Genomic DNA, 13979 nt, shown 5'->3' on the forward strand with positions numbered 1-13979 from the left:
TACTTCGGTTTATCAGTTAAAGATGTTAGGAGATAGACCAACCAAATAAGAAGAAAGAATATTAAAACAACTTTTTTGACTGCCAAAAAAGTTGCTGGGAAAAAATGGTTAAAGAATTTTCTGACTCGACACCCGTAGTTAACGAACGTACCTCAGAAGGTCTTTCAAAATTTCAAGCTATTAATTTCAATCCAGAAGCTGTAATTCTTTTATTAAATATTTTTGAATCTGCCGACTAAAATTAATGATAATCCAGATAGGCTGTATAACTGCGACGAAACTGTGATCACTGTAATAGAGCACTAAAGTACCAAAGTAATCGCACTTGAAGGTAAAAGACAAGTAGCTAGCCTGCGGGAACAGGAGAGGGGAAAGTTAATAGCTGTAGTAACATGCATAAATCCTGCTGGTCGTTTAATACACCGTTAATAATTCTCCCCCCCCCCCCCGAAAAAACATTTTAATGAAACCGCCTCTGTCTATTGCATCCTGCCATGTGACAGGCTGAATCCAAATGAATATATTTACTGGTTACTATATAATGGTTCTAACACTTTATCCAATGATCAAAGTCAAGTAAAGATTATCCGGCTACCCTATTTTGGATGGCCATTATTCTCATTCTAGAAACTTGGAAGTCATAAATTTAGCTCGTGAGAATTAGGTAGTAATTATTACAATCCCTTTCCGTACAAGCCACAAAATGCAACTCCTCGATGTTTTATTTATAGAACTGTTCAAAACTGCATATTGCAAAGAAGTTGAAAGCCAACTTCGCAGAGGGCACTCACTTACCACATGATGATATAGGTTCGTAACAGTAAACTAAAATATAGGGCAAAGAGCTCAAAAATCTTAAAACTAACTTTATGTCCTTACAAATTTGAACCTGAAAATCGTTTAAAAGGAAAAATGATAAACTGATGAGTTATGACTCATGTGTCTAATATGTCAAAAAACGCTCATTCTCTGTGTTCTGGCGATAAAAAAAATTTATATGTGAACTCTGACCAATAATTTTCTTAAAAAACACAAATTATACTCATTTGTTTGTTTTATTTGATTAATGTGTTTTTATGACTTCCATATCGCGAGGTTAGAATTATTTTGTTTTATCTCCACAAATCAAAAAATTTAAGTTAGATAAGTTTTTTTTCTTTTTATAGTTAAAATATTTATTTTTTACTACCAAATCAGTAAAAAAATAAATTATTTCTCAATATACCTGACATTGCATTTAGCTCCACCTCCTTAATGCAGTTTATAAATTAAAATTATAATGTGCTATCTCCGTTTTATCTGTTTTATATCTGAAAGTCGTTAAAATCAAAATGGCAGCCGCGGTAGATTTTTTTGTTGAAAAATTACAACAAAACGTTGAAGGTAAAATATGTATATATATATATATATATATATATATATATATATATATATATATATATATATATATATATATATATATATAATGTTTTTTTTTCATAGATCATAGTTATTACATTTGAACTTTCTTATATATATTGTTCATGGTTTGGCTATTATTGTTATTTGTTTATTATTATGTATATATATTTTTTTTTAGAAACTGATCTGACTGTTATTGGATATCCTAATGGTGCACTTGTAATAGCATCAGCTAGTCGTCTGCCCCCACATGAAGGCCAAACTAGGAAACGAAAGTCAGCACCTAAAACTTGGATACAGAATGTGAGAAAGCAGTTGAAACAATCTGGTAAAGCTTATAAAAATAGAAAAGGAGAAAATGTTCCATGCAAGTCTGTAACCGCAAGAAAAGACTGTTTAAATTCTTGTAAATTTAAATGTAGACAACATATCAGTGATGAAGAACGAGCACATATATCTTCTGATTTTTGGTCTATGGATGATACCCAAAAAAAGCATTTCTACAGTAGAACTACTGAACGACTCCAGAAGAAACGTCATCGAACTATCAATGAAAACTCGCGAAAAACATGTTCATTTTATTACAGCTTTTTTGTTGGTGATTTGCAAACTCGAGTTTGTAAAGAATTTTACATCACAACTTTAAATGTAATTAGTAGAAGTGTTTATTATCATCATGAAAACAAGAATGATGCTACTGGAAGCCCAGCCTTTTCAAAATGGGGGAAACACACCAAAAAGCTTGTTGATCAAAGATCAAAACAAAGTGTTAAAGATCATATCAATGAATTTCCACGTGTACCATCACACTACCCGGTGGGAAATCGGCTAGCGAATGGCCAGCGATATTAGTAACGATTAAGACAGCGATTTGGCCGCGAGGATCGATAGCTTTTTAAGCTAGCGGATCGCTAGCTACAAGTCGTTACGATAAAGATAGCGATTTGGCCACGAGGATCGCTTGCTACAAAAAATTGCGACTAGCTAGCGACAAGTCGTTACGATAAAGACAGCGATTTAGCCACGAGGATCGCTACCTTTTTAAGCTAGCGGATCGCTAGCTACAAGTCGTTACGATAAAGATAGCGATTTGGCCACGAGGATCGCTTGCTACAAAAAATTGCGACTAGCTAGCGACAAGTCGTTACGATAAAGACAGCGATTTGGCCACGAGGATCGCTAGCTTGATAAGCTAGCGAATTGCTAGCTAAATAAGCTAGCGACCCGCTAGCTAATTAAGGTAGAGAATAGCTAGTGAAAACTCGTAACAATAACTACACTTCTAGGCTAGAAAATATCGGTTAGGCTAGAAGATATTCCTGAAAAAATCGCATGCTATATTTTTCAGGGGAATGAATTATAACCATTGAAATAAGATTGCATTTATAACAAATTAAATACAAAATGTTAAAACTGGTTTCAATAAAAAATTATAAATGTTAAAGTCATTATAAAATGTTAAAAGAAAATGTATGAATTATTTTTAAAAAATAAAAAAAGCCATTAACAACTAAATGATTTTGCTTAAATTAAATTAATTATATTAAAAGTTATTTAAAAATATATATGAAGAATAAAATAACTAAAAAAAAAAAAAGATGAATAAATAATAAAACAAATTTAAAAAATAATTTAACTGGAATCACTACACGAGTCAGTGTTTAATTTTCGAATTTTTCTAACAGGACTGTTTAAATCATTTGTTAAAGAAGAATTTCTCTTTCTTGTTGCAAAATATCGATCTTTAGATTTTTTCAAGTTAAGGTAGTCATACTGGATTCAGTGGCAGTTGGAAATAAACAGTAAGCTGCATCAAAAATCAAACTTTCGACTGGTCCTATAAACCTACGCTTTTTATCTGCACCAGTTCGATTGATGCTGCAACATAGCTTGTCTGTTATGCAAGTTTTTAAACCATTTTTTAAAAAGTCACTTACATTTTTCCCACCAATTTGCTTCATCTTTCTGCAAATGATATCTTTATCATTAGAGTGAATTATTTTTTTTTCTAGTGAATCAAACTCTTCAACTGAATTTGCTGGTAAATAATCTATATTTATATTTTCGTTATTACCATGGTTAGTGTCTAAAAGTGAACGTATGGTACGCATTTCGGTTTCCAACCCACAAACTTTTCTGTACATGGCATTCACTATAAATTGAATGCCTTCAACAGTATTGGGTTCAACGTTTGCTTTCAGAATAAAGTTATTTATTTGGTCTATCCCATTTTTTTGTGATGGCAAAGAAAAGGAAGAAGATGAATGCAATAGTGGTTGAATTTGTGAAACAGACTGCAACTCTGATGGAGTCACTGTCTGTGTAACTGGCGAGTCATCTACTTGATCCATTGAGGCAGAGACAGACAGAAGGTTCTAAAACAAGATTAACAATGATTATAAATACTCTTAAATGATATAAAAACTCTATCACTATATTCTAATTATTTTATACTGATTCTTTCATTTAAAAATGGTAACTAAAAAAACAACAAACAAACCATTCAAATGAAACCAATAAAAATTCTTATTTTCACAAATGGGATAAAAAATTGTTAAAAATGTATACTGAATTGGAATTGGGGAGCTTTGGTGGCTCCCACAACGGCCATGATGGTAAAGACGGTTCTTCAGAAAGGCTTTTTCTTTTCTCTTTCCGTTTTGTAGATTTATAGGAGTTCTCTTGTTTTTTTGATGTATTAAATTCAATTTCTACTTCTGATTCTGCAGTGAGAATATGCTACAAAACAAATAACTTTTTTAGTATTTGTACAATCATAGTTTTATATGTACAATAAACGTATACAAAAATCTATATTATCAAGAAAGCCCACCAGAAATCAAAATAAATTTAGATCATAAAAATTAAGGTACCTAAATTAAATATTCAACACATTTTCTGCAATACTTAGTATATTGATTACAATATAAATAATTTATTAAATTGGTTTAAAAACACTCACATTCAATGGTGGAATGCTCTGGCTTTTGGTTTGACCCACACGATCAATAAGTCTAAGGAGTCCGTTTTTAGGAGTAAAATTTTTGTTTACTACAAGTTTTTGAATTTTTTGAATAAGCAATTTTGTATCAATTCCAACTGAAACGTATAAAATAAATAAAAATTACAATTTTGTAAGATTAATTTACTTTTAAAAAATGTTACTACTGAAACACTTTTTATTTTTTAATTCCAACAGGGTATAAAATACTTATCTGTAATATGCATGCCGCATTTATACCATCCTTATGCATTGCCTTTAATTGAAGGTCATCTTCCGTTAATGTTTGACCACGAGATCTCCAATCATCCATAGACCAATTTTTTAGTTTCTCTGACATTATTATGTCACAGTTTTTTAATTCCAGAACTTCACTGTCACAATACAAATATACAATATAATTCATCTGAAATAAAACATTTGCAAAATGTAACATAAAAATTATACATTTATTATTTAGAAAATACACAGTTAAAATAGTATAAAGACTTCAAATGAATTGATATATTTTTAAATCAACACAAAATTTTTTAAAAAATTGAAAAAAAACTAATCAAGTTCTGTAAATAAATTAAAATTATAACCCATAGCAACTTTAAAACTTTAGTTTAATTTGCAGACCAATGGGATAATTAGAAAGTAGTTTTCCCTACAAATAATCATGATACATTTTCGAATGGGTCTAACATTATAAGCATGTGTGTGACTTTTTTGATAATATCCAATTCTAAGGACTTTTGATGAGTACGGAAATGTATAAAGTGGCTTCACATAAGATAAAAGAATTCCAGATATATGTAAACAGTCAAGACTTGTACTAGTGCATAAAACAATGGAACCATCATCAATAACAAAAGCACAATCCGGCAGATCAGTAGAAATCTTTACAGTGTTCAAGTGATTATTAGTTACTGATCGAAGATCATTTAAGCAAACAATTGCGTGTTGAAAAATGTTTCTACCTGTTTTAATTCGTCTTTTTAATAAACCCAACATATTTTCGAATTGAAATGCAGAAAATGAGTCCAAAGGTCCATATTTTACTACAAAAAAAGCTAGATGAATTAACACATGCACATTATAGACCATAGATCTTTTGCTAAATAATATAGGCATAAATTCAACAAATTTTTTAACACACTCAGATGCAATAACATGATAAGCAACATATTCATCAGAAGCCAAAACATACATGCTGAAGTGCAACATAATAAAATGGTCATAATACCGATCTGGCAATTTATCATGTAAGAGAAATGGTCCAAGATATAAAACAAACTGTCGAAATTCAGAGGCTTTCCAGTTTTTAAAATTAACCAAAGAACTAAGTTTTCTGTGGAATTCTGATGGTAACTTTACTCAGTAAATGTTGTGAAAGTCTACAAGATAAATGCAGAAAAGGTACTTTAGTGAAATAATATGTGCATAACTTTTTCACCACACCTTGGAGTACCAGATGCATATATTCTGGAGGACATGACGATTGCAGTCCACTTAATTGAGGAATATTCAAAAGAGGTGAAGGGCCATGCTGATTATTTTCTGATATACTTTTGTAACTTTCATCAGAACGTGGTGTACAATTCTGATCTGTAAAAATAATACGATTGTAACAATACTCACCTTTGATATTACAGTACCCACATCCGTAGTATGCATTGTGATTAAAAATATTTTGAGCAAATGAACGTGCAGGGGTATCGCAGATAAAATCAACATCAGAAATAACCATTTGTTGTCCTTTCAAATCAAAAGGAACACTTAAAATTTGCAATTCATCAACCAGTTGTTTAAGATAAAAATTCAAATTTGGTTTTTCTACACCACAGTGCAATGCTACAGGAAGTGCACCAATATGATTATAATCCCTAAATGACATTAGAATTGGCCAAAATGATAATTTAGAAGATTTAAAAACAGGCAAACCATCTAAATTAAAAAACAGTCGTAATTTTACTATGCCACTGTTGCCATCTTTATTTTTTAAACTTAATTGTAAATTACGATGGTCCATGCAATACAATAAATTGTCTTTGACGCCAATATGTGATATCAAATTTTTTTTTTCAATTCTTTTTACCTAATTTTTAGACTGGTTGTAGGTTATTGACTTAGCTTTAAATGTAGTAACAGATAATGGCAAAGTTTTATCATAATTGATGTATTTAGCATTTCTAGTCAGATTAGCATAGCATTTCTAGTCAGATTATATCTTAAATAAAAGTCCAAAAGCTTTTGATTTATGTCGTAGATTTTTGATGTCATGCTAATGTCATTGTCCTTATCAGATGACTCATCTGAACTAATTACGTCGCTAGACTCAAATGAAATATCATTATTACAACTTGCATCACATTCATAATCATCAATTATTTTATTTTCAACTGCTTCAATGTTAGCATCTTCAATTAAAGATGCTCTAGCATTTTCAAAACTTTTTCGACGAGCTGTTCTTAACGACCTGATGAACTAAAAATTTAATTTTTATATTTGATATTTCTTTACATATATTTATATAAATATCAAAATAATAGACTACACACACACACACACACACACACACACATATATATATATATATATATAAATATATATATATATATATATATATATATATATATATATATATATATATAATACATGTATTTTATATATATATTATATATATTATTATTACATATATTATAATATATGTTATATAAAAATAATAAAAGTTAGTTAAAAGTAATATAAAGCAATATAATATAGGTAAAGTATTATCAAAAAAATAAACTAAACTTATATATATATATATATATATATATATATATATATATATATATATATATATATATATAATATATATAAATTTAGTACTGATATGATATTTATGATATTATATATCTAAAAAAGATCTTATTTATATATATATATATATCTCATAAATTGTATATATATATATATATATATATATATATATATATATATATATATATATATATACACAACATCATAAATATCCTATGAGATATAGAGTAAAATGGGTTAAAACTGAATAGCAAGGGAAACACTTATGGAATGGTAATTAATTTTCGTTAAAAATGAAAGCGTTTTGAAAAAAAATGGCGAATATTAGGGTTTTTAATGGGATTTTTTACAACTTTGACTTCGAATTAGAGCACTTTCCGTTGATTTTCAGGTCTACGTTTTTATATTTTTCTGAATCAGCATAAAATTCTCTATCATAATCAATCATAAAAAAAAGAATGGGTGGGTGGGAAAAACTGCAGTAGCGCCACACTTATGAAAATCTTTTAACTTTGATTACATTAGGTTTTAAACAAAAATATTTTAAAATTATTTTAGTTCTTTATTATAAAGAATTTTGTGCTGTTTCTAATGACATAAAATAAACAAAAATCAATTGTCAATAGTAAACTGACTGCGCTTATCTATCTTACCAACATCTTTTTCCACAAGTCTGGAACAGTGCGCCGAAACTACAACTGTATTAAAACATTTCGACTTAAAGGCCGGGTGAATAAAAATGAGCAATTTTTATCAAGTTTTTATTAAAGTAAAATTGACCAATTACTAAGTATACTGCTTACCTTTAAGTAAACAAAAATATAAGGAAAGCTCCTAAAGTTTTTATTCACGTAAAACTGACCAATTACTGATTAAAAGCAATTTGTGTAGCTGGCTACAAGATAGCCACAAATCAATAGCTAGTTGATAGCTACATATCGCAGTTTTTAATAAAGAGATTGTATTATAATTGCTCATCTTTATTCACCCGGCCTAAAATCAGTAGCTAAAAAGCTGCGATATGTCGCAATCAAATCGATTATTAGAGTCCTATTTACAGTAGCAACCAGACAATCTCTAATGGCCTTATTATAAAAGGACAAAAATAGACTTCGACAAAGCACTAATTGCAACAATTTTAATTACAACTATCAAAAATGAATTGTCTATAAAAAATGTTTGTCTTTCTAGACAATCATTTTAAAAACGGACACTAAATGAACAATCTCGATTTTTTAATGAGGTATAGAAGATCTATTTAATATATAATTTGGACTTATAACGAGTAATTAAATTTTCACTGCAGCATCGTTTCAAAAACTGAAAACGAGCACAAAATTAAAAATACAATTTTTCTAACAGAAGTTCATTTTTTAATTTTTTGTCCAGCGTGTGCTGTTGATTAAAAAGTTAATGTCTATTTAAAAACCTCAAAATGGACTATTTTGTGCTCAATTGAAGTTCATTAATTACTCAGTTCAGTTGTTTTTCAATTCTCAGTGAATGTGCGTGAAAATTTATTTTTAAAATGCCCTCTCCAGTTTGGGATTACTTCAAAAAACTTGAAGATCAGACTGTGAATCTGACTATGATTGGATCTAAATTTTGGAAAATCGACTATTTGTGTAAACATTATTGTCATATTTCGTCCTAAAATTTGTCACCACTTTAAATTTGTCACCATAAAAGTCATTTTTACCATGAAATAAAATTCAAATATAATGTATCGTATATTTTCTTTTTTGTTTCTAAGGGATTTTTTGGATAATTTAGATTTTATTGGCAAAAATCAATATTTCTGGTTTTATGAAATCAAGTAAATTTAGACAAAATCATAGACACCAAATAGACACAAAATTATGCTTTGTAGACTTATGAAGTGAAAATTATTTTTTAACTGAGCAATCTTAGGACACTATCAAAAATTTGATAGACACAACAAGGACAAAAAATTAAACATTTGTTGTGTCCATTACAACATACAGAATTGTCTATGTCTGTGTTGTAAGTCTATCCATAGACTAGTCTGGTTACTAATTTACAGAATAAATAAATGAAATGTAAGTTACCGTTTCAACTTGGCCCATCCGTTTAGAGCTTTGAAGAATTCTGGTGCATTCCGAATCATCTGAAGATATTTTAGATGCCATATTTGATATTGATATTGATGTTTTAAAAACGATATGAATCGTAGTGTGATAGTGCAAAAAATGAAATAGCGATAAAATTGCAGGCTATGTATAGCAAATTTGAATATGACAAGTTAAGTCGTTAGAGAAATTACGCCAAAAATCATAAAAGTTGTGTAAATTTATGTTGCGTAATTCGGAAGTATGTAAATTAACACTTTTAGACTCGTTTCTTTATCGACGCACTTTTATGATACGCAATTTAATCATAATTATGATTAAATTGCGTATAATAAAAATGATACTTTTATACTCGTTTTTTTACCCACTTACTTTAATGATACGTAATTTATTCATATGTTTGATTAAATTACGTATCAAAAAAGTGCGTGGGTAAAAAAACGAGTCTAAAATTGTTAATCAACATACTTTAGTATTCTGCATTACGGAACACCATGGTGTTGCGTATATGTCACAGCTTATTTCCAGGGACTTTATTACGATATCTCAAATACTAGATATCGTGTCTATATTAACTATAGGTAATATATAGATATCGTGTCTATATTAACTATAGGTTAATATAGGAGCGATATGTAGTTTTTGAGATATATCTCGATATCGTAATAAAGTCGCTGAACAAAAGCTACGATATTTAGTTATCAACTAGCAATCTATTTCTGGCTATCTAGTAGCCAGCAAGACAAACGCGATATGTAGCTAGCGTCATATCTTAATACAATCGCTTTCTTAAAAACTGCGATATGAAGCTATCAACTAGCTATCGAGTTGTAGATATCATGTAGCTAGCTACAAAGCTACGATATGTAACTAGCGATAAATCGTTATTAAATCGATAGCTTAAAAGCTGCGATACGTAACAATCGAATAGCTATTGATTTATCGCTATCTAGTAACCAGCTACACCAATAAGATATGTAGCTAGCGTCTTTTCGTAATAAAATCGCTTTCTTAAAAACTGCGATATGAAGCTATCAACTAGCTATCGAGTTGTGGATATCATGTAGCTAGCTACAAAGCTACGATATGTAACTAGCGATAAATCGTTATTAAATCGATAGCTTAAAAGCTGCGATACGTAACAATCGAATAGCTATTGATTTATCGCTATCTAGTAACCAGCTACACCAATACGATATGTAGCTAGCGTCTTTTCGTAATAAAATCGCTTTCTTAAAAACTGCGATATGTAGCTAGCGACATATCGTTACAAAATCGACATGTTTAAAGTTCAATTATTTTCATAATTATAATAGATCCAACACTAAAAATCGAATTTTTGAAGATGTTAAAGACATTACGAAAGAATAAAATAAGAAAAGAAAAATCGCTAGAAAATCGCTATAAAGCTAGCTAGTCGCTCGCTAGTCGTTAGCTCACTTCCCACCGGGTACTGTCGTAAAAAAACAAAAAAAGAATATTTTGAAGCTTTTTTAAATCTTATTAAAATGTATGAGCTTTACTCTACCTATTGCAAAGAAAAGAATATTGCCCCTGTTAAGAAGCATATGTATAGATTCATATTTGAGCATGGCTTTAACATCGAATTTCAAAAGCCAAAAACTGATTTATGTGATACATGTTATGAATACCATAATGTAGTAAACCCAACTGAGGAGCAAACCCAAAAATTTTCCAAACATGTAATGTTGAAGAATGAAAATCGAGCAGAACGTGAAAAAGACCGCAAACTTAAGGATAAAAATGTAGCTGTAGTATGCATAGACCTTGAAAATGTAATAAGTTTACCAAAATCAAACATAGAAGCATTTTTTTATAAACGTAAACTCTCAGCTTATATTTTAACTGGGCATTGCTCCCTAAATAAAAAAGGTTATTGTATGCTTTGGCATGAAGGCATTTCAAGTCGTGCAGGAAATGACCTTGCAAGTAGTGTAACATGCTTGCTAGAGAAGATAATTGCTGACCACCCAGATGTTAATAAACTCATACTATGGTTTGATTCCTGCGTGCCTCAAAATAGAAATAGTCACATGTCCATTGCCTTACGTGAGTTTTTGATACGTTACCCAAAAATCAGGGTAATAGAGCAAAAGTTCTGTGAATCAGGGCATTCTAGTATACAAGAGGTTGACAATATACATAGTCAAATTGATAGAGCACTAGCTCCTCTTAAAATATTTAGTCCACTTGGTTTAATCAGAGCAATTGCTAATATTCAAAAGAGAAATCCTTTTTCTGTCTACCAAATGAAAAGATTGGATTTTAAGCATTTTTCAGCTATTGCAGGCTATTTTAATTATAACCTTGTTCCCTATACCCAAATAAAGCATCTGGTTTACAGGGCAGAGTTTTCAGATCATATATACTACAGAAAGTCATTTACTGATGTTTGTTCAGAAGTAAGAATTAAGCGTCTTCCTAACAATCCACAATCTTCATTAGCTGTGGCAAGACTTCTTGCAGTTGTACCAATGGCTTCTGTCTTAAACCAGTGTGCTCAAATTTCTAATGATAAAGCTAAGGACCTTCAAAGTATGTTCAAGTATATGCCTGCTGTAGACATAACATTTTATAATAGTATTTTAAAATAATTTATTTTAATGTCAAAATATTTATGTTTTGTGTTTATGTTATGGTGTTAAATGGGCTTCTTATTGAAATTGTTGTTTTTAATGAATTAACCAGATGTGCTTACCTTGCTGAATTTAATCTTTGAAATTCATTTCACTGTGAAATGTATTTTGGATAATATGTTCTTGGAGCTTATTTCAACCAAAGTTTTATTTTTTTGTAAAAATCTTGGTACATACTTTAGATAATTAAACTTTATAAATATTGCATTTATAAAGTTTTTTTACTAGTTAAAGTAAGGTTTTATTCCAATAAAACAGAGATATGCCAAACAGTTCTTTACCTTGCTACAATATATACAATATATATACAAAATACTAATTTGTATTATATTTTTATATAAAAAATGAGATAGAACAAAATAATATTGTATTTTATAAAATAAGTGTGTATTATATTGTTCTATCTTCAAATCAGGGTGTGGTAATTCAGATACCTGTACATTATATCTTTTGAAGCATTTACTTTTAAACTGTGGTAGCAAGTATGGGAAATTAATATGAATCTAATTTGTTTACGTCTTTTATGTTTAAGTGGTCTACAGGTCCTTTTAAAACTTTGAATTTGATTTTCTCAGTTCAGAAAAACATGGAGTTAGAACAAAATAATTCTAACCTCGCGATATATTAGGAGTTCTTTTTTGAAGAACAGCATTTGTAATAATTTCACATTATATTTTTTTAACGTTTAAGTTAATTGTTATAAATTAAAATTTATCAATTTATTTATAAGCTAAACACTGTGAACCAAAGAGACCGCCAGGTTTTATGTCGTGGCACTCATATAAAACCTTTTGCACATATTAGTATTTGTCCTCTAGGTTTCGAAAAGTAAGTTTTTAAAATCTGGACAAAGTGCTTAAGGTCAAAAACGGGGCAAAAGGGTAAGCCTGAGGGGATCTTCAGCTTATTTATAAAATTAAGTCTTTTTTTTTAATATTATTAAATTTTTATTTGTAGTTAATCTGTTACACCAAATGCGTGAATACTTTCCCCACATTGTTCATCAATGTTTCCTAATCCTGGTTATGGTATTCCACATATGGCTCTACATGACACAGTAGAATGTGAACTTTCCATGTTGTATTAATTTTTTCATTCAAATTTAATACAACCACTTGTGCAGAAAGAAGAGAACTCTTTAAATTTGTTATTACTTCTTTGAAGCCAGTGTTGTAACTTGCTAGAAAAACAACTATTTTTACATTACGAAAATCTTTTAAAAACTGAACAATTGGAATCAAACATGTAAATGACTCTAACATTTTTATTTCAAGATAATCTAAGTTTTCTAATATTTTGTTTGAATTGTTTTCATCCCAGCCTCTACCTTGATAGCCCCTCTGAATGACATTTTGTGACTTCAGCCAATCATCAAATCCTGGTCAGACATCCAATAAAAAATTTTCTAGCAATGAAACAAAGCCAATTAATAAATGTGGAGGAACTAGTTGCTCAATTAAAGTATCTGGATCTAGATCAATATACAAAGCTCGAGGATTAATGCAGTTCATGAAGTCTTTCATGGATGATTTAACTAATTTATTTTCTAAATACTTATTGTACCAATAATCAATACTGCCAAGAGTTCGTTTTGTCCCTGAATCTAATGTGGGTATCACACCATAAACAAGTTCTTTTCCCAGAATGCATAGATAAGCCAAGTAACGTATTTCCACACTTTAGGTCAAAAGCAACATAAAAACTGACACATTGTAAATTTAACTTTTCTATAATTTGCCTCAAATTATAATTAGATTCAGGAATATCTTGAACAATAATAGCTAGAAATTGTGATCGTTGTATACCACTATTCAAAAACTCATCTGAATCATCATTATTCTTATGACAATCAAATATATTGATAATCACTTTAAAAAATGAACCACAACCATCCAATGAAATTCTTATCAAGGCTGAAGTTGGGTCTAAACCACGTAATTTTAACAACTCTAGCACAAAATCAGATGTATTTTGAACATATACAAGATCTTTTAAAACTACATGGCCTATACTGTCAACAAATGTTCATAGTACAAATGTACA

At 29.6% G+C, this 13979-nt stretch overlaps 1 protein-coding gene across 2 annotated transcripts; it reads right to left on the reverse strand.

Annotated features, from left to right (window-relative positions):
* Positions 1-2773: 2773 nt before the first annotated feature.
* LOC136077948 (uncharacterized) lies at positions 2774-9350 on the reverse strand. Of its 2 annotated transcripts, none has more exons than XM_065792325.1 (5): positions 9259-9350; positions 4617-4808; positions 4364-4507; positions 3970-4140; positions 2774-3776 (listed from the first exon to the last, which is right to left on the reverse strand). In XM_065792325.1, the coding sequence occupies exons 1-5, from the start codon at positions 9337-9339 to the stop codon at positions 3156-3158; spliced, it is 1209 nt and encodes a 402-aa protein (XP_065648397.1). In that variant the 5' UTR covers positions 9340-9350; the 3' UTR covers positions 2774-3155. The 2 variants fall into 2 exon arrangements, with proteins under 2 accessions (XP_065648397.1, XP_065648398.1); XM_065792326.1 differs by lacking the exon at positions 9259-9350 and adding an exon at positions 4987-6876.
* Between the last annotated feature and the right edge of the window lie 4629 nt (positions 9351-13979).

This window comes from Hydra vulgaris, chromosome 03 (genome assembly GCF_038396675.1).
Source record: "Hydra vulgaris chromosome 03, alternate assembly HydraT2T_AEP".
Classification (NCBI taxonomy): domain Eukaryota; kingdom Metazoa; phylum Cnidaria; class Hydrozoa; order Anthoathecata; family Hydridae; genus Hydra; species Hydra vulgaris.